Genomic DNA, 24,804 nt, shown 5'->3' with positions numbered 1-24,804 from the left:
AGTAAAATAAAAAAAATAAAAAACTTATAAAAAAAGAAAAAAAAAAGGTATTAACTAGTAGTAATATTAAAAGAAGATTTTTATTTTAAAATTACTTCCTTTTATATAGTTATATAAAAAAAAGAGGCTTAGTATAGTTATTTAGAAAAATAAGGTACTAATATATAGCTACTATATATAATAATAAGTCTTTAACCTTACTAATATATAGTAACTTCTTTAGTATAGAAATAGCTTTAATTTAAATACTATTAAAGCTACCTAGCTATATTTAAAGAAAAAAATAATAAAAAAAGGTATACTTTAAAGTAAATATAAAGCTATTTATAAGTAAAAGGTAGCTTAGTTAATAATACTATAAAAAAAGATCTAAGTATAGATTAAATAGATATCTTATTATATAGAAAAAATTATTAAGCTAAAAGGAGGAAATAAGTATAAGAAAGGTAGGGATTATTTAGTAAGAAATTAACTTATTTAGAAGTACTAATCTACTTTTAATAGCACTAGTAATTTTAGCGTAGGACAAAACTTTTAGTAGGGACCTCCGTATATACTATAACTATAACTACTCACTCTGTAAAAGATAAGGAGACCATTTCAAATGCCTATTCCATGACTGTGGCTGGTCTTGGCTTTTGCACGGTTGTGAGGCTGCGGCAAGCTAAACTAAGTCGGCAGGGTTTCGGCACAGGCATCATCCCTGCTTGAGATGATGAGTCCGTCTGACCTCAAAGAATGTGGTTTGTATTTTCCGAGGCTTATAAGAATTTTGATGCTTCGATAGATCCGTTAAGCAACGGATCGTAACGGCCTTCTTTTCGGTCGTTCAGCTCTACCTAAGATGCAAACTCTGCAAGCAAGCACCGGAGTGGACTGCGTTGGCTTGTGTTTGTTGGCTGGCCAGTTTCTCCACCAATATTTCGTTCACGGTGGCTAATTCGAGACTTGCAACTCTACTGCAGTCAAGAGGCCACGCAAGTACACCAAGAACAGGCCGTTCAAGTGTCAACTCCTCCACAGTCTGTCTCTTCTATGAAAGGGGCCTCGTTTCTCGTTGCCACAAGAAGTGTTGGTTGACTTCCGTGTAGCTAATGCACTCAAGACTGACTCGCATTCACGTATCATCCCTCGGCCCAATCCAGCAGAGACACAAAACAAGATACCCACCGTGAAGGTTGAGAGTTGTTATTACATGGAATGGAATGGACCACTGCTTCTTGATCGTGTATACGGCCCAACTCAACCGAGTCTCTGCTACACAGACTCCTTAAAGACGGTGCGGCTCTTCAACGGCCCAGCCCGGCCGGGCACGAGGCACAAAAGACAATTCACCGGTCTCTGTGATTAGGCAGGGATCTTTGGACAAATAGCAGCTGCAGAACCCATGAACAAGCCGTGTGCGGTGCCAGCAGATCGTAGGATGGCACAAACCTTGATCGTCCTGTGATTTCGCATCCCAAGGCCGTGGTCAAGGTTCTTGCTGCCGTACGGCAAACATCTTCTAGGGCTGAGGCAGGCAGGCAGGCAGGGTAGAAGGCCTCAAAAGTTGGTCACGGCTGGCTAGAGGCAATCTGTTGGTCCATTGCCGTTCCTGAGCCGGTTCCTGGAACACAACCTAAAAGGTAGGGTCGCAGAAGTTGGCCGCATGAAACGTGGCATGCGAGTTACTGTGTCGTTGCCACCAAATCATCATTCTCTCCGTAAATGCCGCTCTTTTGTTTTTTCTACGACTACGCATTGACAGCCGAGTTTTGCCAGGTCATGCCGTTGTTTGACAGCCTGCTATAAGCCCAATGCCACCATGGCCTCGTGTGTGGCTGATTAGTTCTCACCCATCCTGAGCCTTTGTGTTTCATATGATTAACCCATTCTTGTAATTGGTTTCCGGTCATATCCCGTGCCCGATTCTCGATCCAGTTATGTGCCGTCGAGACCTTGCAGTGGTTAACTTTACCCGAGTTTGATATTGGACTTGGTTTGACTCGACACATCCATCACGATCTTGACTGTTTGGTGTCACAATGCTATCGCCTTGTAGGGTTGTGTTCTGCTTCATTCTGCATAAAACAGGCCATGCCACTTTGAGACCACTATATTATATCTTGACTTGTCTCATAAGCCACCAACAATGTACACCACGTATTCTTATTCATGCTTCCGCTATGGAGCTCACTCCGCGTATAGGGTAGCCAGCACTTGAAATCATATCCATGGTCTTTCTTCTCTACGGAGGATCAGAGTGAGAAATGTGTCATGTTACATTGTGTTGCAGTACGTTAGACGCCACTATAAGTTATATAGGATTATTCGATGCCCGCAATCCTTTGGAGGCGTTAATTTGATTCCTGTTCCAATTCATTGTACAACTGATCATTGCTTGTTTAGTGATGAATGACTCGTCAAGCTACGCACAAACGGTCTTCCTCCCCTTCCCCAGGTTATTCCCGATAATAGTTCAAGCCACAACCCTGCAACACCAGGAATAAATGTCGTCAAGCTTCATAATTGTGTTTCAGAAGTCAAGGCTGGGTAAAGTAGTAAGAGGCGGTGAGTCCACTTCTTTACGTAGGGTAGATATCTCCAAGGAACAGAGAGCAATTGCTGTCACAGTCAGCCGAACCATAATGAAACTCTATGTGTATTCTGTACATATTGTACATAGAAAGTGCTTGCTTGGTCTAGTATGGGTATATTGTTGTATTTGAACGGAATAATGATATAAACTCACGGGGTACGCACCTTGCCAAACAAACCAACTATCTAATAGCAGAGCCACTTAACACCAACCGCTCAATTCTGGATTAAAGGGAGATTCCCACTCATTTCTCCCGCCATCATGAGAACCTCCCCGGGTGTCTCCTGAGTCATCAGGAACTCTCCGGGTGTCTCCCGAGTCCTCCTTGTCGGGACCTGCAGACGAAGACTCTAGATGAGGTGACGTTCCCGGGTCAGATGAGTCACGTACTTGCAGCATCGCGCACTCGAACCATGCCTCCTCAGCTCTGAGCAGACGCTCCTGACAGTGCTTGAGCTCGGTATACATACCGAGATCCCTAAGAAAGTCCAGGACGTCGTATGTGCACTCGCGAGATACGTCGTCCAGGGAGAGTTTGCCAATGACACGCATCAGCTGTGAAGGGTCGGCGTCTCGTGCCCACTCGAGCATACGACACTGTATCTTAATCCAGGTCACGATCCATTCGGCATCGAGGCTACCGCTTGCGAGCCGAGACTCGACAGTGCCATGAGTCTCCTTTCTGACCATAGGCGCTATCTCACCCATCAACTGGCCTCTCCAGTTGTAACTATAGTACTTCTGAGTAGTACTGGCGTCACACATGAGATGTGCGACCTGATGCACGCCCACGTCGCAGGCCATAAGCTCGGCGACTCCTCTCCAAGCAACCTTTGATGCTTTTAGTGAGTCATCATCGCCGTCGCCTTTGTCATAATCCGTTTCATAAACAGGTGATAGGATGTCCGCTTGCCTTGCCACAGCTTTCATTTTCTTCCGTTGCTCGTCTAGCAGAGGCACGCCTTCAGATGACCTACAAGAAGTGATGGTCTGGGAGGCTGGAAAATCGAGCTGTGGAGGTAGATCTCGGCAGGCACGGTTGGATTCATCATCTAAATGTTTAGCCTTGTCCTCATTGATCAACTCACTGACGTAGGGCATATAACCAGCTTCTCGCCGAACTCCTTTGGCCTTCCTTGGCCGATCGAAAGGTCTGCCGTCTTCGCACTCGTAGTCGGAACCATCACTTTCGCACTCAGGTTCCAGGAATATTCCATCGTTTTCCTTCTCGTGGGCTTCGCGAATACGTTGGAGCAGTGCCACGTTTGAAGCAACAGGATCTTCTCCGAGCTTCCTCGCCCATGAAACGTATCGAGGTATGAAATTCAGCCCTGTGACTTGTCGCCGTGCGATGTCTGCAGTCACGCTGTCACTCAGCTCAACACCAGCAAAGCGCCGGATAGACTTGGAGTAACGAGCAAAACTTCGCGCCGGGAATGGAGTGTAGATAGCACCGGGTCGGATGCCCACTGGAGGGCCGCGTAGTTTCTCGATGCATCCATGTCCATCTGATGGGGCCCATTGCCGACATGAACGTGGAAGCCACATGAGGTATTGACCCGAAGACGTAAGTTATTAGTCAAAAGCCTAACAACGACTGACACGAGCCGGTATGCTTCATCGCAAGCATACATCGGTGGGCTTGCAATCTCCACCGCATCCCACGCATAAGCCTCGTTCTCCCACTCTGTTCCAGACTCTGACACTGAGCCGTCTGTCGTGACGATCCATGGATATTCCTTAGTCTCACTTTGACTTTGATTTGCGACAGAATTCTCTTCTACCGTCCTTGCACAGAATTCATGATCTCGTAGCAATTCTAAAACTGGTGTTACGCCATTGTAATGACCCGTGGCTGGCGCAAGGCCAGGGATGCTGTCATCTGCTTCAACTTCTTTTGGATTTACAGCCACCAGGAATTCTAGCTCGAAACCGAAGCTGACGCGTGGAGGCCGAGTAAAATTGTCGTACCTGTGGTCCGTCTCTTTAGTACCGCAAAGCTCCATCTTGCCCTTTTACTCGAAAGCAGGTTAATAATTCCCAGTCTTGGTAGCAATATTTTGCTTCCCCAAGTTGAAATAAGATTTTTGTGCTTGTGTGATTAACTGAGAGCTTGTTCTGTCGTTCCGGAGTTATCAAAATGTATAATGCTTCAATCTTCGATTTTTGATACCAGATCCCTTTGGCTCCTTGAGACTGATCGACCAAGAGATGGCATCGGCTCTTTATATGTACATGACTTGAGGAAGTTCGGTCCCTGCCTATTAGTCGTTAGCATGCTACCAAGGCGACTTGTTCAATACATACGATTGTCATCTTCGGCAGCTCAGAAGAACACCACATACTGAGTCGAGAGAACACCCCGGCATTTCATTGTACAGTCACACAAAGAATTGACACAAAACACATAGTCCAAAAGGCTTTCAAAGAGCTGAAGATCAAGCCATTATTTCTTTGTCTTGTTCAAAGTGATCGAGTTTTCCTACTCCTTTCGCCTCTTGCTATGAACGTATTGAATTGTAAAGCATAAACAAATAACCACCACCCACCCTCGCCAGTGCACCTCTCCGTCGTCCCCGTGAAAGGCACACAGCACCCCCGGTCTTTCAACCCGCCAGTCGGTACGCCGAAGCGTGTCATTACCTCATCCAAGCTTTATCAAAGCTACATCGTTGGGTCTTATACTCATCAAAAGGTATCGCATTGCACGTCGAAAAGGTGTATTGTAAAATAAAATGGGCAAGAGAAGTGAAGAACCGTGCACAGGATACAGACCCTGCTACTCATCGGCCACGGGTGGCACGTGATGGGGGGCCAGGATATTGCCGTAGCACTGCTGATGTAGCAACCCATGCTTAATCCTCCGACACTTAGATCATGTAGGCCAGCATGCCGAGAGCAACAGCGGCGGCCGCACCCCTACCCGCTGGCGCCATGGTAGGGGCAGCGAAAGCATCGGATCTCGTCGATGTCACGGACTCGGCAGTGCCAGTGGCTTCCGATGAGGTACGAGTGGCGGATGTAGTAGCAGTGTCGGTAGCAGTGCTGGAAGTATCGCCGTCATCGTCGCTAACCACGTCCTTAGGGGGGCTCTGCTTGGCGCATTTATCTTCGATCTTAGAAGTGCAATCCCTCTGGCCAGACTGGCTGCCAGTGTTCTGCGAAATGCACTGGCTAAAAAGCTCCTCGCAAATGAAGGTAGGCATGGTCTGGGTGTAGTACTGGAGACCGGGAGTCGAGCTGTTGGAGGAGCATGTGCATTCCCACTTGAGATCGCTCTTGATGAAGTGTTAGCATGCTTCACGCTGGCCAGAAAGTGATTTGAATGGTACTACATACCTCGGTACATTGGTTTTCGTTGGTGTCGTCCTTGCAAAGAGCATCACAGGTGTTCTGCTGGGCACCACACCAGGAAGCTGTAAAATGTTAGCACGCCGGCCAATGTAATTTTTCCTTTCTCAGTACGTACATCGGGTAGCGAGATCCACAGTGTTGGGGTCAATCGTCATGTCAAGGGAGCTCTTGTAGTTCTGGACAGTCGTCTGGGCAGAGACGGCCGAGACGGCCATGGCGAGGAGAGCAAAAGATGAACGCATCGTGAATAATGTTTGGGTAGAGTGTTTATGGATCTATTGTGAGACGATTATCGTGATGAAGGCGGTGGAATAAGTGGAACGATGATGAATCGATGTTTTGCAAGAAGTTGATTTTGCAAGTGGAAGAATTGAGGTTGAGATCCTTCTTATGCTTTGGGTCAAGAGGGTCTTCTGATGCAAACGGAACGCGGAAGGAAGAGAGGAGAATGACGAGGCGGAGAGTAGCTTAGGTTTTAAACGACGGGAAAGAAACAGCCAGCAACAGAGTTTGGGCAGGTGCGGATAGTAGCTAACTACCTTAGGCCAACTTTCTGTGTCCCTTGGCTTTGGCTTTATCTGGGCAGGTGCCGTCACTTGCGACTGGCCTTGGTTTGATTACCTTGCCCGCCTTAGACAAGACCGTGCTTCCAGACTCAGTTAGGTAGGGGCCTCTGTAAACACTGGAAAATAACACTGAAATCGATGGAACTCGAACTGGAACTCGGCCCCGGCATAAAGTGCCCACAACCCGTAACCCATGAGAATCTCCATCTCGGGCAAGTCGATGGGCTATCTGGCCAATAGAACATCCTCCTGGTGACATCCGCCATTGACTTCGCTGCAAAAGTCTCCCCGTCTCTCAACAAGGGAAAAACGCACAGGCACAGCTCGGCTAGAGGTCACATCGTATCCACACCTTCCCTGTCTTAGCCACTTACCACTCACACCATATTGACCCTAGTCGAGCTTGGCCAGCGCCATTTCCGTTTTAGTCGCGATGGCTACTACTCAACCACCATGATTTTCCATATCCCCAAGGTAGGAGCCAGAGTCGTGAAGCCAAGGCAAGCTGCGCCTTCGCCGCCTCCCATATGGACGATCGAGATGTCGTTCATCCTCTCCGGGGGGGAAACCCGTCTCGCATGGAGTGACAAGGCCCAGGCAAGCGGCTGGGACCGAACAAGTGGGACACAATCAGCAATCAATTGTCACTCACTTAAGGTAAGGTAGTTACGGGTGACCAGGCTAGGGGAGGAAAGAAAACTCAGGACCTCGATCCTACATGACAAAAATGTTCAGATGATATAGCCCAAGCTTAGGATCACTTTTACTGTATTTATTTTTACACTATATATCAAGGTCCGTTGTTTTCTTGCCCCCCGAGGACCAGGATCCTCTTATGCACGTTGACGGGCACTAGATTGAGCTCTCGATATCGCGCTAGATTCCAGCGGTGTCCAGTCTACCAGTTCCAGTCCCAGTCCCAGTCTCACTCTCATTCTCAGTCCAACACATACTGAAATTCTCCAAGCACAAGGGTTCCCTAGCAACTACATTCAAGGTATACTGGGAAAATATGGCGGCCTTTAGCATCAAGCTCCTAAGAGAGAAAAAGTTTAAAAACGAAGAAGAAGAAAATAGCTTCATAACAATACACGGTTAGTGTATAGCCTAGAGGGTCGGCCTTTTCTTTTTTTCAATTTGTGGTACTAAGTCCAAAATTTAGGCTCGTGTTACCAGCGATTCTCATAATTATTACGGAGTAGAGAGCTGTGACTTGGTTTCGTCGGTTCTCACAGGCGAGCAAAAAGTCCGTCCAGCATCTAAAGATTGCAGGCCCATATATGAGACGAGCCAATGATTTCGGACGTTTTGCATCACTATTGTCTCTGATTTCTGGCACGGACCATCTTATTGGTGTACCATATCATCATATTTCTCCGTGCTTGCAACAGAACCAAGCACAGGAGCAGAAGCATGGTTGTTTCTCAATATCGAGTACACACTTCGAGATTCTATCTCTGCAACAGCTGCAACTGAGGGGGTTGGCTGGGCAATGTTTACTTGGCGAGAGGCTGGTTCTGCTGCGCGACTAAAAGATATGGAGACCGATCTGCCCAGACGCGCTATTCCGGAACAAACGGGAAAAGGCAAAGGCAATTTTCATTATCATGTTATGTCATGGAGAACGAAATTCGCCAAGATGCGACTCTTTCTCCAACGGCGTCACGGCATTTCAGCGCCGATGGTTGTATCAGACACTCGGACCTTTTGTTCATGTTGGGTAGGTTATCTCCATCCACCATGTCTATACTTTCATTTACAGCCCTTGCATGCTATTTCTTTAAATTATGATACAGGAGTTTCGAATTGGTTTTGGGAGTCGAATCCTGTGGTTACTAAAGAGATCTCATGTTTCGTTGTATCGATTTTTCAGCAATTTCGAGACTCTCCACATCTGGCAGAGAAAATAAACGCCCCATGATGGTATTGTTTTCCCCCTCTCGCTTTTCACCGAAGAAGAAGCAGCTCAACAAGCATAGTGACAAGTGGATGATAAAAGACTTGGTTAGCGCAATTTCTTATCCACCCTTGGTCCGCGTTCCCTTGTCCCTTGTCTCGTCCCATGTAAAGTGCGTCACTCCATTATCCCCGTCACGAACTAATCTGACCATTTTCTCTACCCTGTTCAGGTGTCAACAGGCTGTTTTCTTCTTGAAGTCACTGGCAGTCTGTGTATGGAGTTGATCTGGAGTTAGTTTATCCTGGCCATGTTGAGGGACCACGGTCTGGGAACTCCGCATCATTCATTCATTCTCAATTCCCCATGATGAAACCGAGGCCGGCCTTCAAACGAGGTCTCGTTGACAAGCTTGTGTCAGCTTTCACCAATGAGAAACTTCACTAGCACCCCAGACACGATCAACTCAGCTCCACGTACACGTACAATATCTGTGGCTGCTGTTCTAAGTTGCCCATCAAGGAGGGCATGGCTTATTGGCTTAAGATTCACTTGGGTGGCATAGAAAGATCCAGGCCTATGACCCAGCGAGACTACATGGCTGTGGAGGTATCATTCCCGGGATTTGAATCTTCTGTTGTTGGCTACCAAATGCCAAGTTACAGGCGAGAGGAGAGAACGCTGAGAGGCTAGACGATTTGAGGACCTTCGAACCTATGTGTGACCATCAATTTGGTGCCGTGGCTAGGAGGTGGCTTTCTTTTGCCTTTACTGTTGGCAGCTCGGCGGTTGACCAGCCTCTCATAGTCTTATCACGAGGGCTCTTGCTGTTGGCATTCGTTGAGCTAGGAGGGAGCGCGGATGTTGCCCAGGCTCGCAGACTTCTGGACTCTTTTAGCGCCCCTGCAGCCACATCGCGGATGGCTAAGGTCACTAGCCGCCTTTTAACTTCACCTCTCTTCAACCGCTGCCAAGGGAGCCGATCAGGCGTTGTCATCGACCTACGCGTCCAGCGTATGATAAGAGTAGATTTGAGTTGAACTGGCTCTTACGCGGCTAGAACCAATGGCTTCATGTTTGTTCCAGTTTATGCCTGCCGATATTCCGCAAAAGCAAGACTCCTTTTTGAAGGGCACAACATGGTGCCGTTTTTTCCGTCTCGATCAGAGAGTAATTACGGTCTTATATGAGTATCTCGTTGCATTCCCTAGCGGCTCGGCACGATTTTCCGAGTCCCATGTGGTTTTCTGTCATATCTAAGACAACGCAATCATTCGTCATCATGGAATATTCATAAACAACACCAACTTTCGAGTCTTCGGTTTTCAGAGGTTTCAACTATATTCGTTGTCGCCCCTTTTTGTGAATAATCTGGGGCTTGCTTTGGGTGGGAGGAATGTTCGTTCCTATGGTTCGATAAATTCCGTAGAATTCCTAGATTTTGATTTCACCAATGGGTACTGTCATATCCCATTAGTTACACCGTTGTTAATCTACTTCCTCCGCCCAACTGCTCCTGATCTACGAGTGAGACTTTTCCATTCTTCAAAACAGGGTGTTTTAAAAATACATATGATGGAAAATATGGGCAAGGTAGGAACTGGCGTTTCTATCAATAGGAGAGGGCATGGTGATATCTCACTTTCAGATGGATGCAAGTTGTTGGATCTAGGGTAGCTGACTTCATTAGCACTGTACCAAAATGCGAAGCTTCAGTGGAATCAGTGGGGGTGGAGAGCTCCCCTGGCGTCAAGTAACGCGGTCGGGTCCCTGCATGATGATCTCAGCTCCTGAACTCCATTGGTTGAAAGCCCAACCTAACAACTCCAACTTCAACTACTTACCTCCTACCTCCTGGGTACTTACGGCCCTTAGGCCGTGTGTCTGCCCGTCAATCAAACGTTCTCTGCCATACGGTACAGGCTTGATGAGTTATGTTCTGACAAAATTAAGGACCTTGGTCTCTCATGCAACTCTCGAATGAACTCCGAAGCCACACAGCAGCGCTCGATGCATATCAACTGTTGCAGACCCCTCCATTTCCTCCTCTACCCGCAATCAGCCAACTCCATCAGCAGAACTACACAAGATATTGCTTATCATGAATCGCTTACCGCGCGAACTGATCGACGCGATACTTCAGCAATGTGTCGAATATGGCCCCAAGAATGCAGTCCTCGATCTTCGGCTCGTTTGCCGCGTCTTTGACCAGATTCTTAAGCCGTTCGCATGCCGGACTCTGGACCTGGAATTCTCGCGCCTGAGCAAGACGAGCGGTATAGAACACCCACAAATAGACGCACTCCAGACGATAGGATATCATTGCAAGAGCCTATACATTGACCTGATGGTTCTGAGAGATGACCGTGAGTATCCGAACCCCTGGCCTGCGCATATGTGGTGGCTAACTGATGATTGCCAGTGGAAGTCGAGTTCCTTGATACCGTATTTGCACGAGTCCCGTCTATGGCGGACTTTTGTCAAACACTACACAAAAAATACTGCATGAACGAAACATCTTTCACGGAGACGGATTACTATCAGAAGGTCGAGGAGATGCTATTCTACTGCCGTGACGTTGACCGTCTACGACTTAATCTCCCCTTCCAGCTCGTCGGCCGTCATTGTAACGCCGCCACAATGATCCTGGCCAACACATTGAAAGCCTTTGCGCAGCGACCCGAGGAAGACTCAGCGAAGCTCAATACCCTTGTCATAGAGAATGTGACCGATGTAGCCATACGCCACCTCTGGATGAACCCAATCGATGTGATGAACATCATGAAAGTTTTGGAGGTGCTGGAACACCTCGTCTTGACGTTACGGCGACACGAGAACGAGCCCATAACCGTGGGACTATTCGGATCCTGCCTTTGGAACCTTGTCGAGAACGCGGGAGAGCTCAAGAGTCTCTGCTTGGTAGGGATGGACCACGATGATCGCCCACCACGAGGTCTAAAACAGACGAAATTCTGGCAGATGCCTGTTGACGAGTGGCGTGCAAAGTCATTACCGGCGCCCAATGTCATACACTCTAATCTCACATGCTTGGAGCTCAAACGGATCGAGTTGTGCCCAGAGGTATTTGTCCGTACTGCGGAGAATTTTGGGACCACACTTCGAGAGCTTTATTTAAACGAAGTATATCTCAAGGTCGAGCAATCGCGCGACTGGAACGAGGATTCTAAGAAAATCCTTTGGGTTGGTATGCCTAACCAACGTCCAGGGGATGACTGCCATTGGATTGCTATGGCGCTGAGATGTGCAACACCGCATCTGAGAATCTGCCGAGCATCTTTCCTGGCCTACGATCACTACATGCTAGAAGATATGCCCACACAGCCAGAGTTTGACCTCATTGACCCCTGTGGTCTTGGCCGAAGCATCTCTCAGCGCTTTGTTGAAGTGGTCATGGGAATCCGCCAACCTACGGCTCTTACTAAAGATGCAGTTGAATACCTTCCCGCGGACGCACTGTTCGACAGCCTTCTGCACAACCTGCTCCCACGGAACCGTGCACTGGGGGTGGCTGAATACGATACTAATGCGTACCAGACGGCTGTCGCGAATTCGACGTCAGAGTGGCAACGCAGCATCGATGGTGTGTTCCCAAATTGCAACTCCAACACTCTTGATGAGTTAAATTTTATCGCCGAGACGGCATGTGAAGGCATGAGTGAGATACATCGGCGTCGCAATGAGTGGTCTGCCGAGAATAGTATGGCAAACGAGTTCACGGAAAACTTGTTTAATATCCCACCTTCTGACGACGAACGTATTTAACTAGGATCCGGGGGCACCTATGTCACGACGAGATATCACGACCCACTGGGCCATAGACAACTTCGAGAAATCGAAATAATATTCTTCAGGTAGCTTGTCATTCAAGCCTCAATAACAAAGAGATGCGATTTACATCAGTTTTGACCATAGCCGCTATATAAATGCCAACCCAGGGGGGCCTTGAATGAAGCACGTCCCTATCTTTATATTTGCTTTTAGAGCATCCTCAAACAAAGGAAATATTTCTCACAACATGTCATCATAGATCATCTTCTAAATAAACGAAAAACGGACTGGGAAAAACCATTGGGATATGCGCCTAGGAGCCGTTAACGCCGTTGCCGTTGCCGTTGCCGTTACCGTTGAAACCGTTGGTCTTGGCCGCGGATGTAGCCTTCTCGAGGGCCTGCAGAACGTCGTTGGTAAGGTCCTGGGCATCCTCAACACCGCAGCTGATGCGAACGAGGTCGTCGAAAATACCGACAGCCTCACGCTGATCTCGAGGGATACCGGCATGAGTCATACTGCTGGGAACTTCAACCAGACTCTCAACACCACCAAGGCTCTCAGCGAGAGTGAAGATCTTGGTCACCTGGCAGAAACGCTCAGCGGCAGCGTGACCACCCTGGATGCGGAAGGAGAGCATGCCACCGCCCAGGCCATCACGATGCTGCTTCTTGGCGATATGTCGGTGAGGGTGAGAGTCAAGACCGGGGTAGTTGACAGCAATGACAAGAGGAGAGGCCTCAAGAGCTCGGGCTACAGCGTCGGCGTTGCGGCTGGCCTCACGAGCTCGTAGATGCAGAGTCTTCAGACCACGGTGAGCAAGCCAGGAGTCAAATGCTGAGGGAACCGCGCCAATGGCGTTCTGAAGGAAGCTCAGGCGGTTCTTGAGCTCGTCGCTGTTGAAAGCAGCAACACCCATGACCACATCGCTATGACCGTTGATGTACTTGGTGACACTGTGGACAACGATGTCGGCACCGAAATCGAGGGGGTTCTGGACATAAGGGGAAAGGAAAGTGTTGTCGACAACGACGAGGACACCATGCTTGTGAGCCTCAGAAACAACAGCTCGGACATCGACGAGGCGCAGGGTAGGGTTGCTAGGACTCTCGATCCAGATCAGACGGGTATCAGGGGTAATGTGCTCGCTGATATCGACCTCGATCTCTGGTGTAAAGGTCACTTTGACGCCATGGGCCTTTGCGACCTGGGTGAAGTATCGGTGTGTACCTCCATAGACGTCGGAGACGGAGATGACATGGCTGCCGGCAGCGAGACTCTGGAGGATAGTGGCGGTGGTGGCGGAACCGGAAGAGAAGGCGAGGGCGTACTTGGCATGCTCGAGAGCAGCAACAGCGGTCTCGAAGTTGGTACGGTTGGGATTGGAGGATCGGGAGTACTCATACTCGCCAACGGGCTTGCCAACGGCGGACTGAGCAAATGTGGTCGACAGGGAGATGGACTCAATCACGGCGCCGGTAGCGGGGTCATGTGGAGCGCCGGCGTGGACGGCGAGAGTACCGAAGCTGTGGACGGGGGACGGAGGGCGAGGTGGGGTGGCCACAGGGTCCGAGTTAAGAGGAGCAGCCGACATTGTAGCTGACTGAGGATTGACTGAGGGTGCGAAAGAGGGAGAGGGGATATAATTGAGCCTCGAGAGAGCCTAGAGACGAGGTCGAAGATACGCTGAAGAAAGTCGGCGAGTTGAGGTGAAGTAAGGAAGAGAGGTTGAGGTGGGATGAATGTGGTGACAGATGTTGATATAGGTAGATATATTAGTACTCTGGGCTCTAGCGACAAGCAAGTGGAGGTCCAGGCGGGGCTGGAGGGTAGAAAAAAGAGGGAAAAAAGCCTTTTTCCCCTTGTCCTGTGTTGCCCTGGTCTGTTGTGTAATGTAATAGGTATGGGGAACGTGAGAGGGGACCCTTTTATATCAGAGCTAGGTAAGGTCAGGTAGCTAAGGTACTGGATGCAATTCTGCTGCGCCAAGTTACAGAGAAACAAAGGGAAGCCTCGGTTTGACGCGATCCAGGGTCGAGATGATGCGCAAAAGGCGGAGGGCGTAGAGTTTAGTCCTGAAGGAGCAATGTCGTGTCGTCGATAATAAGACAGACAGAAAGTCTCAGAGATCTAGGTGGGTTTGAAACCTTGACGATCACGTCACAGCAGCCTCTTGAGCAAGGGATCAAAAGTTTCAAGAGCCAAAAAGACGATGGTGAGAAGTCAACTTGTCGGGGAAATTGACTCAATGGGATTAATAATGTATCGTTCAGAGGGTAAATAAACGTAAAAAGAATTGATTAGGGAGTGACTCGTGTGCCAAAAAAAAAAACATGCAACTTTGGCTGCGTTGTGTTTTTTCGTGGTCGGGTATCGGCTCTCGGTGTACAAAGTACAGACAGATATCGTCGGCTTAAGGATCAGTTAGACAGATTGGGATGCTGGGATTGTGGAATCATGGAAGGGTTCAGCGAAGGGAAAAAATGGGCTCTCATGATTTATATTAAATTTCCATTTGTTCTAGCGCCTAGATTATACAATTGGATTTCATGAAGTGATTCCTTCTATGGCTTGTTCCATTACATGCCTTACATTTGTAAGTCGAATAAGGTAGACTACTAAGATACACTAGAAGGTAGAACAACGAGTGTTTGTCTGATAATTAGAACTCGGCCTTTTGCTTTGGAATCAGCGCATCAGCTCAAGTCGTGATTGTCAAATAGAATCCATGACCGACATCCCGTGCAAGGATTTGTTCGGTTGGTGTGTACAACCTCTTCTTTACCAAACTCTTTGTGTGGCTGCAACACAATTCACATTAGGTACAGAGGCTGAATGCATTCGTGATTGTCCCGTGTCCCGTGTCCCCCGCAAAAGTCTCACACACCTTGAGAGAGCTGCCATAAAAGATAAGCGGTCTAGTGGGTGTCAGAAGAAATGACCCCACTCACCAAGACCTCACCAAAATCTCTACGATTTTAAAAAGCTATATAAATTCTATAAAAATAGTTATTAAAATAATATAAGTTTTATTATATAGTTTAATAATAAAATCTATCTATTATATACTTTTTTTAATTTAAAATCCTTTATAAAAAAGTATAAAATAGAAATTAAAATAAAGACTTTTTATATATAAATTTTAGTTTTAGTTTTTTAAGCTATATAATATAAGTAAAAATATAAAAAATATCTTTTTATAAATTTATAAGTTTTAGAGATCTTAAAAAGTATTTTTTTAGTATTTTATTTCTTATTAAATAGGTTTATATTATAAGTTATAAGATTATAAGCTCTTGTTAAAATGGGGTCATTTCTTGTGACACCTGCAGGGCGGTTCCTTGCAGGTCGACGATGTCGTGATTGTTCGTGTCGTCATGTCCGCCCGGAAATGGAGTCAGCAGATCTGATGCTGGCACCAACAGATTACGGACAAGACCAAATTTAGCACAGAGTCTAATGATTTTATCGTTCGTTGAGATTTACCAAAGAAGATGTGGTATACTAAATTAACAGGAAGCCAGGAACTTCAATGACTGTAATAAGAAGAGTTGATAAGGGCCTTTTGTACTCTTATTACTCCATACCTTACTCTGTCGTATACCTAGATGTACGGAGTACGGAGTAAGTGATGTTGGACCGAATTAGCAATTCTAATGCCTTAGCCTCGTTTTGCTGCCTTAACCGATAGTCACGACGAACAGCACCCTTGAAAAAAACATGCATGAACCCTTGTAAGAATAGTTATGGAATGAGGGAACTAACTCTGACTTTTTCTTTCAGAGATGCATAGTATGATTGTAAAAGTCTATGGCATTTGGGCATAAAATACCTACCTATGCTGTAGTTTATGCCATATTCTGTTCCCGTACACACAAGTAATAATGTCTGGACCAGCTGGCTTCTGTCTAAGGTACACTACCTGTAGTAAGTACCCTCCCTTGGACAACGGGGAACTAAATCTGCCTACTAAGGTAGGAAGGTGGCTAGCCTGTAATAGATATTATGATACGAGTACGGAGGCCGCAGATCAACTTGAAAATGCATCATAATAACACATCCATCAATTAATCTCGAAACGTCATCCAAATCTACAGGCACCGAATGTCTTTGAATCCTTCATCCTAACCCTCGGAATAACCACATCCCCGACGACTCAACGTTTTCTCAGTCTGACAGGCTGTCGTGGTTTCATTGGACGCTATCGTCCCGTGTCCCCAAAGGAGGGTAGATCTCATGATACGATCGGACCACCAAACCACCCCAATATCCGACAGAGGGAGAACCCCCATATTCTGTATGTAGGTACTCTTGGACGGAAGATTGATATCTCGATGCATCCTTTATCTAGGTATCTACCCGTCATAGTTGCCATTGACGTCCAGTTGACACAGCCTCAGTCGGAACAACTTATCTCACCCGATTGACATCAAGATGAGTCTGAACTGGAGTGGCCTTGAGGCTGTCATGTTGGTTGGAATACGCCATAGTACGCCTGGATAGGGGTCCATGCGTAATCTTTCAATCTGTGCGACCTTTTTGCAGCTGTCTGAGTACTAAGTTATGGATGTCTCTCCTCTCACAGGGTCCTCTGCGACCTGTCTGTCTCTCGTTCAGCCCATTGTGCCATTGAGTTGATGATGATCAAAAGAAACGAAAACCATCTGGTGGTATCCGGGCCGTCCTCATCCTTTTTTATGTTATCCTCAGTCCACCTGCCTACGTGGTCCCTTAGGCGAAGGACACAATCGACAAAGCGTCGATGTTCGGGCTCCACAACGAGAAGCTGATACATACCAAAAGCATCCCCGACACGCACAGCAAGCAATAGGTATCAGGAGGGCTCGGGGACCAGAGGAGACGGGAAGCACACGACAGGACAGGGCCATATCCCTGTTGACTGGCTGTGGCAGTGCAGCCTTCCCAGCTCCCATTCGCTGTAGACGCCAACAGAAGGCCATGACAGGTTAGAACTGCGCTGAACCGGGGGGCCAACTCGACGCTCCAAGCTCCACTAGGCTGTCCTGCCGACGGGACCGCCCCTCCACTTCATGGTGCGCGGTGGCTGCTGGCTGCATCTCTTCTGCCCTCATTTGCATCTCATCACATCACAATAGCACCAGATTCTCCTTCACCGCACTTGCTCCAAACGGGGAATCTCAGCAGTAACTACGGTACCTAACTGCCAGCTTCTGCCCTCAAGTTCGAGAAACTTTACCGTTTCGTGCTCAACCACGATTTCGCCTCTCTTCGTTCTTCAACACGCGTCATGGAATTCTCTTCCTTACAATAATCTCTCTTCCCTCTCTCTCTGCTGTCTGCTGTTGCTTCTCCTTTACCCAAAGCCCAACCGTCCGTGTAGAGAGGCCCCCTTGCCTCTGCGGCCATGCTGCGGTTCTGCTCGCATTTCAGGGCCCTCTCCATACATTCTCAGGGAAATTGTTGACAAACGACACGTGAAACAAACAAATTACATATTTCTTCCTCCTTTGCCCCCTTTCCCAATCCATCATGCCTCCTCGACGCTCTCACAAAAAGTCTCGGGCGGGTTGTCGGAGGTGTAAGAATAGGAAGATAAAAGTAGGTCTTATCGATCCTCTGCTTATGCCTCAACGCATCGCACCATATTGCGCGCTTGTCGTTCAAACATAAACATTCTTCGCATTGGCTCGAATCGCCCCCAGACTTTTGATCTTTTTTTGGACTGACTCGAAATCCCCATTGGTTGTAGTGCGACGAGGTTCACCCACGATGTGGTAATTGTGCCAAGCACGGCGTTCCTTGCGATTTCAGCAACCCCGACGTCCTCGAAGAACTCGCCATATCAACTAATACCAGTACTGAGAGTATCGGCGCACCTACTCCCTCGCCTGCGCCGACTGTCAACTTCAATTCCGCTCCAAGAACTCCGCTACCACGCCCACGTGCCCCTTCAAGTCCAGCAAGAGCGCCGCGACCAAATCCTTCTCCTCCAACTTCCGTCTACTCGCAACCTTCGATAAGCTCGTCCACCAACACCGTAGACCATGGCGAACGAATGCTCGAGCTGCGTTTGATGCATCACTATACCAATGTCACCTCTAAGACGCTCCTGACCAACTCGCCTGCCGCCGAGGACATCTGGCAGCGTGCCGTCCCACAGATGGCCTTCTCTGGCAACGGCAAGACGTACCTTGCCGACGCCATCTTGTCTGTCGCAGCCCTCCATCTCCGCTCAATGTCTCCGAATGACAAGGCATTGGTACGCGCTTCACATGCCTACTCGGCCTCCTCTCTTTCTGCATTTGGGGCATCGCTGGGCTCGGGCATTACACCTGACAATGCGGAGGCTCTGTTCCTCACAGCGACGCTCATTGCTTTCCAAGCCAGTGCCTCGCGCATCTTTGTCAAGGACGACGGAGATTCTGCTCCTGGGGATTCAACAAGTCGATATGTGCCGCCGCTCTCCTGGTTCCATGCCTTTCAAGGCGTCAAGACTGTCGTCGCAAACTCGTGGCAATGGATCCACCACAGCGACATCGTCAAAGTTGTCATTGATTCACAACCTGGTTTCCAACTGAACCTCAACCCGCGCTCGCCTGACTCATTCTTCGGCCATATGCTAGAAGGGTTAAACGATGAATTAATGAACGAAGATCCTCGCTTGCTTTCGACAACCACTCAAGCTTACTCACATGCCGTTAGCGTGCTCAACTGGGCGCATAAAAACTATCACGCAGCTGCCGCACTCACTTTTCCTGCTACTGTTTCGAAGCGCTACGTTGATCTTGTTGATGCAAGACGCCCCCGTGCTCTGGCCATCCTGGCTTGCTTCTTTGCATTGCTGAAGCGAATGGATAACGTATGGTGGTTGCAAGATGTGGCTCGTCGAGAGGTCATGGGCCTGGTCAGCTTATTCGAACCCGGATCTAAGTGGTGGCGGCACCTTGAGTGGCCAATAAGGATCGCTTTGTTGGACGGCAGCTCTATCCCACAAGACATCTGGGGCACGGAGCTCGAAGAGCAGGCACCAGAGCAACAGACTGTCGGCTCCATGACACAGCACATTGAGATATTTGCTGAGATGTTGCACCAGCATGCGCAGCCTCCTATTCCCATTGCAGATGAGGATCTCATCGTTCCTGACTCACCTGACTGAAGGGTCGTGGCAGCCATGCACAGCAATGATGGCCGGGCCCTAGGGCTTAGAGCTGGTCTCGCGGCCTTTCAATATCTTGTTGGTGACCAGCTTCAGCATGTCGCTAGTCAACAAGAAATGCTTTCCATCTACACTCGATATAAGAGGACGGCTAACATCACTCCACTTGATGATTCACGACCAATTCCTCGCACTCGGAACCAGTGATTATGTCAAGACGTATCGAGACTAGATGGTCCAAATGATCACTTGTATAAGAGATCATATGGCGCCTTACATCCCGATTACATTCTCGCCCGCGATAATCTACCGAGGAGGGAAAAGCCTAATGTTCGAGATTATTTGCCAGGCACTCACAGGACTTTGGCCATTGTGTTAATCAGCACAGTAGCAAGCCTATCATCGATCACGACTTACGAGTTGAAGGGTTCAGCCAGGTACGGGAAACATTACAATGAGATCAAGCATGCCCAAGCGAAGCTTGAACTTGTGCTTTCATTGCTCCATATTGCATACCCAGCACAAGTGTCCAGGTCGTCGCTGGAAGCGGGGGCCTTGGACTTTGATCTCGGTTTAATTAGTATATAATGTCGTTACAAAAGAGAAATGCCATTCGGGGCCTCGAATGTTGTCATGTATATGATATCGTCCAGCAAACGATTTGTAATAATTGAAATATATAAGGAGGCGCTAGCCTTGCTTCAAGCAGTTGTATCTAGGTAGACACTATGACTGACTCGCGGAGGAGAGATGACAGCAATATCAGAAACTTCAATTAGAAATAGAACAGGATCTGTCATCTTTAGGGATCGAACCCAGTAAATCAATTATTGACGCAGCCTTTACAAGACCTTTTCCTAGACGCCCAACTCCAAGCATACAATGCCGCACATCTACTATTGCTTTATCCTCTTGGACTCCTCCTCTTCAACGACATCCACCGCATCTTCGGCATCCTTTCGACTTCGCTTCAGACCCTTCATCTTGCGGAGCTGCAGCTCGCTGAGATCCTGCTTGCCCAGATGCACGCGGCCAATCTTGTCACCCATAGAGTCAGTTGTGATGTTCTTCTTGGTGCGCTCCTCGATGCCGCGAGGCTTCTTCAAGGCCTCCTTGAGCATCGACTCATCGGGCTCCCTGACTCGGCCGACACGGAAATCCATGCGAGGACCAATCTCCTCAACCTCGACACGGGGGAGACGCTGACCGGATCGCTTGGTGCTGATAGTGTAGACTCGCAAGTGGATGGCGGGCTTAACATCGCCGTCGCCAGTGCTATCCTCTGCGCTGATGGAGATGATGTACTGGAGACCCTCGACGTCAATCTTGTCACTGGGCTCGCCCTTGAAGAAATCAAGGAGCACACTCTTCGCAAGGGTAAACTCGTTGCTGACAGGACTCTCGAAAGCAGTACCAGCGAACAGGATCATAGGCCGCAGGCCAATGGCGAATTTCTTCGTCTTGAACTGAGCAATAGCACGGAAGCTCTCTGGGTCGAGGTACAGCTCAAGCATGTCAAGGACCTTGTAACCAAAGGTGCGAACAAAGGTCAAGGTGTGAGGACGCTTCTTCTGGCTGCTACCAAAAACGAGGAGACTGGCGTCGTTCTTTTCGGAGAAAAACTCGAGCGAGGCGGCGTCGTCAAAGGGATGGATGGCGTTCTTCTTGGTGAACTTCTTAGCGAGAGGTTGGCGCATCTGATGAAGGTCATTGAGAGCATCCTGGATTATCTGAGAGCATGTTGTCCCGCGGAGGAAGAGGCACGTCTTGGGATTCTCGTTTGCCTTTGGTTCGCGCTTCTCGAGGGCTCGCTTTGAGCGCGCATTGCGAGGTTTACTTCATGACTGTTAGTTTATGGAATCACACTTGCGGTTGGCAGCCGGCTTGACATACACTTGTCTGAGCATCTTGTTAATTGGGGATGATAAATGTCCTCGGTAGTGAGACTTCAAGGTGGGAGGTTGGCTTGTAGCATCGGGAGAATAAGGTAGGTAGGAACGAAGGAAAAAAAATGTTCTTATCGATAAAGCCTGCACGCTACCTTAGTACTCACCGTTCACCGAAAGTAATGGTCCCCTTTTGCCTTGTTAGCTCGGTGAGACCCCTGCTCGTTGACTTTGGGCCACCCCGCAGTCACGTGCGGCACCGTTATCTTCATATTCGGTAAGTACTGCCGATAAAGGCAAGGAAGACGGCGGAGCCTCGGTATTTTCCCCGCCATAGCGCGGGCATCACTTCGGGTTTCGCTAGCTCACAGTAGGATCCTGTTCGACCCTCTTCCATCTCAACTGTAAACTACAACTCATACCTATCTTCTCATAATCCTTAAAGCGAGAACACATCATCGAATCCAAAACTCTCATAATTCATTTTTGCTTACCGACATACCCGATCACTCAAGACTCATCCTACTGAACGCCAACCGTCATGTCGTTTATGGGTGGCGCTGAATGTTCGACATCTGCGAACCCCCTCAGCCAGCTTCATAAGCATACTCAGAATGACAGAACACTCCAACAAGACCGTCTAGTTGGCCGAGGGCCTGGAGGACAGCTCAATGGATTTCGGAGCCAGAGCGCCAATGCGCCCCAGGATGAGGTGCGCTGCCAATACACGGCCGTTGAAGCTATTACTAATACTCCAACCTTGATGCTATAGATGATGAACGGCTTCCTTAACCAAGGCCCAAACCTCCAGCAAGAATTCCCCATGCAGCCGGGACAGATGGGGCCTCTTAGCCCAGCCCAATCCCATATGCGGGCCAACTCGGCGTCGCCAACATGGGCGCACGACTTCAATGGCCAGCCAGCGATGGAGTCAGCTTTCCAGGCGCCACCTGTTGCGCAATCGCACTTTAACGCTGACGAATTTGCACGTTTTCAGCAGCTTAACACACAAGGTTCATCCGCGAGAGCGAGTCCGATGCAAAGTAACGTTCCTAGCCAGATGAACCAGCAAAGACCCATGATGGGCGGCATGATGAACCGACCGATGGGCTACACTCCCATGTTCCAACCTATGTACCAGAACCAGCAGCCCATGCACCAACCACAACAGCAGGACCTCAAGGGCAAAGGCCGCCTCGTGGAGCTCGACGACCACAAGTGGGAGGAGCAGTTCGCCTCGATGGAGCTGCAAGACAGTGATAAGGCTAAAGAACAAGAAGAGGCAAATGCCGCAGAGCAGGAGCTTAACGAAATGGACAAAGGTCTAACGGCCGAAACTAATGAGTTGGGTGACTTCGAATCTATATGGAGAGGAATACAAGCTGAGACGGCTGCTTCTAGACAAGACTTTGACCAATTCGATACCGAATGGAGCAACAACATGATGCCCGATTTCGAGGGTATGGGCGACTGGGGCCGCCTCGGGGACCCGGCCGTCGAAACCTATCTATTCGAACAAGACAACTTCTTTCGCGACGAGAAGAACGCTTTCGAGGAGGGTGTGCGCATCATGAGAGAAGGCGGAAACCTGTCCTTGGCCGCGCTGGCCTTCGAATCTGCTGTTCAGCAGAACCCTAATCATACCGAAGCGTGGGTTTACCTAGGAACAGCCCAGGCGCAGAATGAGAAAGAGACGGCGGCCATCAGGGCTCTCGAGCAAGCGCTGAAACTTGACCCCAACAACTTGGCGGCCTTGATGGGCCTGGCCGTATCATACACCAATGAAGGATATGACAGCACAGCATATCGAACTCTTGAAAGGTGGTTGTCCGTTAAGTATCCTAACATTCTCGATCCCAAAGACCTACACCCCCCCGCAGAGATGGGTTTCACAGACAGGCAGCAACTTCATGACAAGGTGACAAATCTGTTTATCAAGGCGGCCCAGCTGAGCCCTGACGGTGAGCACATGGATCCCGATGTGCAAGTAGGCCTTGGAGTGCTATTTTATGGCGCAGAGGATTATGACAAAGCAGTGGATTGCTTCCAGTCTGCCCTCCACTCATCAGAGGTTGGCACGTCCAACCAACAGGAGCAGCTTCATCTCCTCTGGAACCGCCTTGGTGCAACTCTTGCCAATAGTGGACGCTCCGAGGAAGCCATTGCGGCATACCAGGAGGCCCTTGCTATGGCACCCAACTTTGTGCGAGCCCGCTACAACCTAGGTGTCAGCTGCATCAACATTCACTGCCACCATGAGGCTGCCTGTCACTTCCTAGCCGCTCTGGAGATGCACAAGGCCATTGAAAAGTCTGGCCGGAGCAAGGCGTACGAGATTCTGGGCGATAATGCCTCCGGCGTCGATGAGACACTCGACCGCATGTCGGCGCAAAACCGAAGCAGCACCCTGTACGATACCCTCCGGCGCGTCTTTACACAGATGGGTCGCCGGGATTTGGCGGAGAAGACCGTTGCCGGTGTCGATCCGGATGTGTTCAGACCTGAATTTGAGTTTTAGGGCTTCATGTCTTTTGTTTTCGAATGAGTTGACTTGCATAAAGAAGCGGTCTGCCTCAAGGAAGTTCAGAAAGGACTCAACAATACTGCGTTTGCTGTGGGAAACGATTTTGGCCCTAGCTTGGATATTACATATTTGAGACATGTATGGCTCCGGAAGAAATTGCATCGCAGTGATGTAGTCCCTGGAGCAACGATATCGTATAGTGTATAACCACTTCTACGCTCATTTATCGTGCATCAATGTCTACGAATAGTTACGCCAAGTTCCATATACATTGCATCTATGCATAAATTGACGCTAAGAACCCGGTCCTATCTCTGATGCGGGAGAGTGATTACTGCCGCAAGTGGTTGTGTCGACCTAGATGAAGGACTTCTTCCATCATCAACTCTAATCTTGGGAGATATACCCTCACGCCTCGTAAGGCCTTGCCAATCATCTAAAGCCCTCTAGATGCCTCGACTGACACACTCGAACATCTAACAGGCTATCTATATGTGCAGGCTAGTCAGAATTGGAGCTTGTGACAAATTTCGCACAGTTAAGGGTGAAACCACGATATCGAGAAAGCAGAGACACAAATAGAGTGATACCTGAAAATATCTACTTTCAATGTAGTGATGAGTAAATGTTGGAAAGGTGAAAACTTATTTTACTCCTCCCATTGGCGATTCAACCAGGCTTCTTAGTGTTACACCAGATGACTCGCACGATGGTAATGTTAGGACAGCCATATCATTAAACTTATGAATCGAAGGCCAATGGTATCCAGAACTCGTCGGCGCGACTTGATGGCCCTGCGGTCCACCGGTCTATGCCAAGCTGAACGGCCACACATCTCGAGTCATTCTGTGGAGTGCTTTGCTACCAAGTTGGGCATGGGCGATAGTGATATGAGCCATGCCCCTTGGTGGGCATGAGAGTGACATATCTTTATCACTTCTTAGTATGTCCACCCAATTCTCACTCATCTCCGTTGACTTAGTCTTGCCTTTGTTACCATTGGCACTGTTGTCGAGGTAGTGTGGAGGTCGAGTAGCTTTCCGGGAAGAGAAGAACGATCCTTCGCGTATCT

General features: G+C 48.6%; 7 protein-coding genes across 7 annotated transcripts; 3 read left to right on the top strand and 4 right to left on the bottom strand.

Annotated features, from left to right (window-relative positions):
* Positions 1–2,779: 2,779 nt before the first annotated feature.
* FSUBG_13541 (uncharacterized protein) lies at positions 2,780–4,126 on the bottom strand (the record flags this gene model as incomplete). Its single annotated transcript, XM_036678444.1, has 1 exon — positions 2,780–4,126. One exon carries the CDS (start codon positions 4,124–4,126, stop codon positions 2,780–2,782), a length of 1,347 nt encoding a protein of 448 aa, XP_036530999.1.
* A 1,322-nt stretch (positions 4,127–5,448) lies between these two features.
* Positions 5,449–6,174, bottom strand: FSUBG_13540 (PCI domain protein; the record flags this gene model as incomplete). The annotated part of the gene is made up of 3 exons (XM_036678443.1): positions 5,449–5,856; positions 5,918–5,994; positions 6,048–6,174. 3 exons carry the CDS (start codon positions 6,172–6,174, stop codon positions 5,449–5,451), a joined length of 612 nt encoding a protein of 203 aa, XP_036530998.1.
* A 4,322-nt stretch (positions 6,175–10,496) lies between these two features.
* Positions 10,497–12,178, top strand: FSUBG_13539 (uncharacterized protein; the record flags this gene model as incomplete). The annotated part of the gene is made up of 2 exons (XM_036678441.1): positions 10,497–10,761; positions 10,818–12,178. The coding sequence occupies 2 exons, from the start codon at positions 10,497–10,499 to the stop codon at positions 12,176–12,178; spliced, it is 1,626 nt and encodes a 541-aa protein (XP_036530997.1).
* Positions 12,179–12,497: 319 nt separating this feature from the next.
* On the bottom strand, positions 12,498–13,778 carry FSUBG_13538 (cystathionine gamma-lyase; the record flags this gene model as incomplete). The annotated part of the gene is made up of 1 exon (XM_036678440.1): positions 12,498–13,778. One exon carries the CDS (start codon positions 13,776–13,778, stop codon positions 12,498–12,500), a length of 1,281 nt encoding a protein of 426 aa, XP_036530996.1.
* A 3,917-nt stretch (positions 13,779–17,695) lies between these two features.
* Positions 17,696–19,322, top strand: FSUBG_13537 (UPC2-like regulatory protein; the record flags this gene model as incomplete). The annotated part of the gene is made up of 2 exons (XM_036678439.1): positions 17,696–17,764; positions 17,916–19,322. The coding sequence occupies 2 exons, from the start codon at positions 17,696–17,698 to the stop codon at positions 19,320–19,322; spliced, it is 1,476 nt and encodes a 491-aa protein (XP_036530995.1).
* Positions 19,323–20,218: 896 nt separating this feature from the next.
* Positions 20,219–21,229, bottom strand: FSUBG_13536 (valyl-tRNA synthetase; the record flags this gene model as incomplete). The annotated part of the gene is made up of 2 exons (XM_036678438.1): positions 20,219–21,158; positions 21,216–21,229. 2 exons carry the CDS (start codon positions 21,227–21,229, stop codon positions 20,219–20,221), a joined length of 954 nt encoding a protein of 317 aa, XP_036530994.1.
* Positions 21,230–21,749: 520 nt separating this feature from the next.
* FSUBG_13535 (peroxisomal targeting signal receptor) lies at positions 21,750–23,726 on the top strand (the record flags this gene model as incomplete). The annotated part of the gene is made up of 2 exons (XM_036678437.1): positions 21,750–21,920; positions 21,981–23,726. 2 exons carry the CDS (start codon positions 21,750–21,752, stop codon positions 23,724–23,726), a joined length of 1,917 nt encoding a protein of 638 aa, XP_036530993.1.
* Positions 23,727–24,804: the final 1,078 nt, after the last annotated feature.

This window comes from Fusarium subglutinans (genome assembly GCF_013396075.1).
Source record: "Fusarium subglutinans strain NRRL 66333 chromosome Unknown NRRL66333_c0000354, whole genome shotgun sequence".
Classification (NCBI taxonomy): domain Eukaryota; kingdom Fungi; phylum Ascomycota; class Sordariomycetes; order Hypocreales; family Nectriaceae; genus Fusarium; species Fusarium subglutinans.
This window is presented reverse-complemented; position numbering and strand designations above follow the sequence as displayed.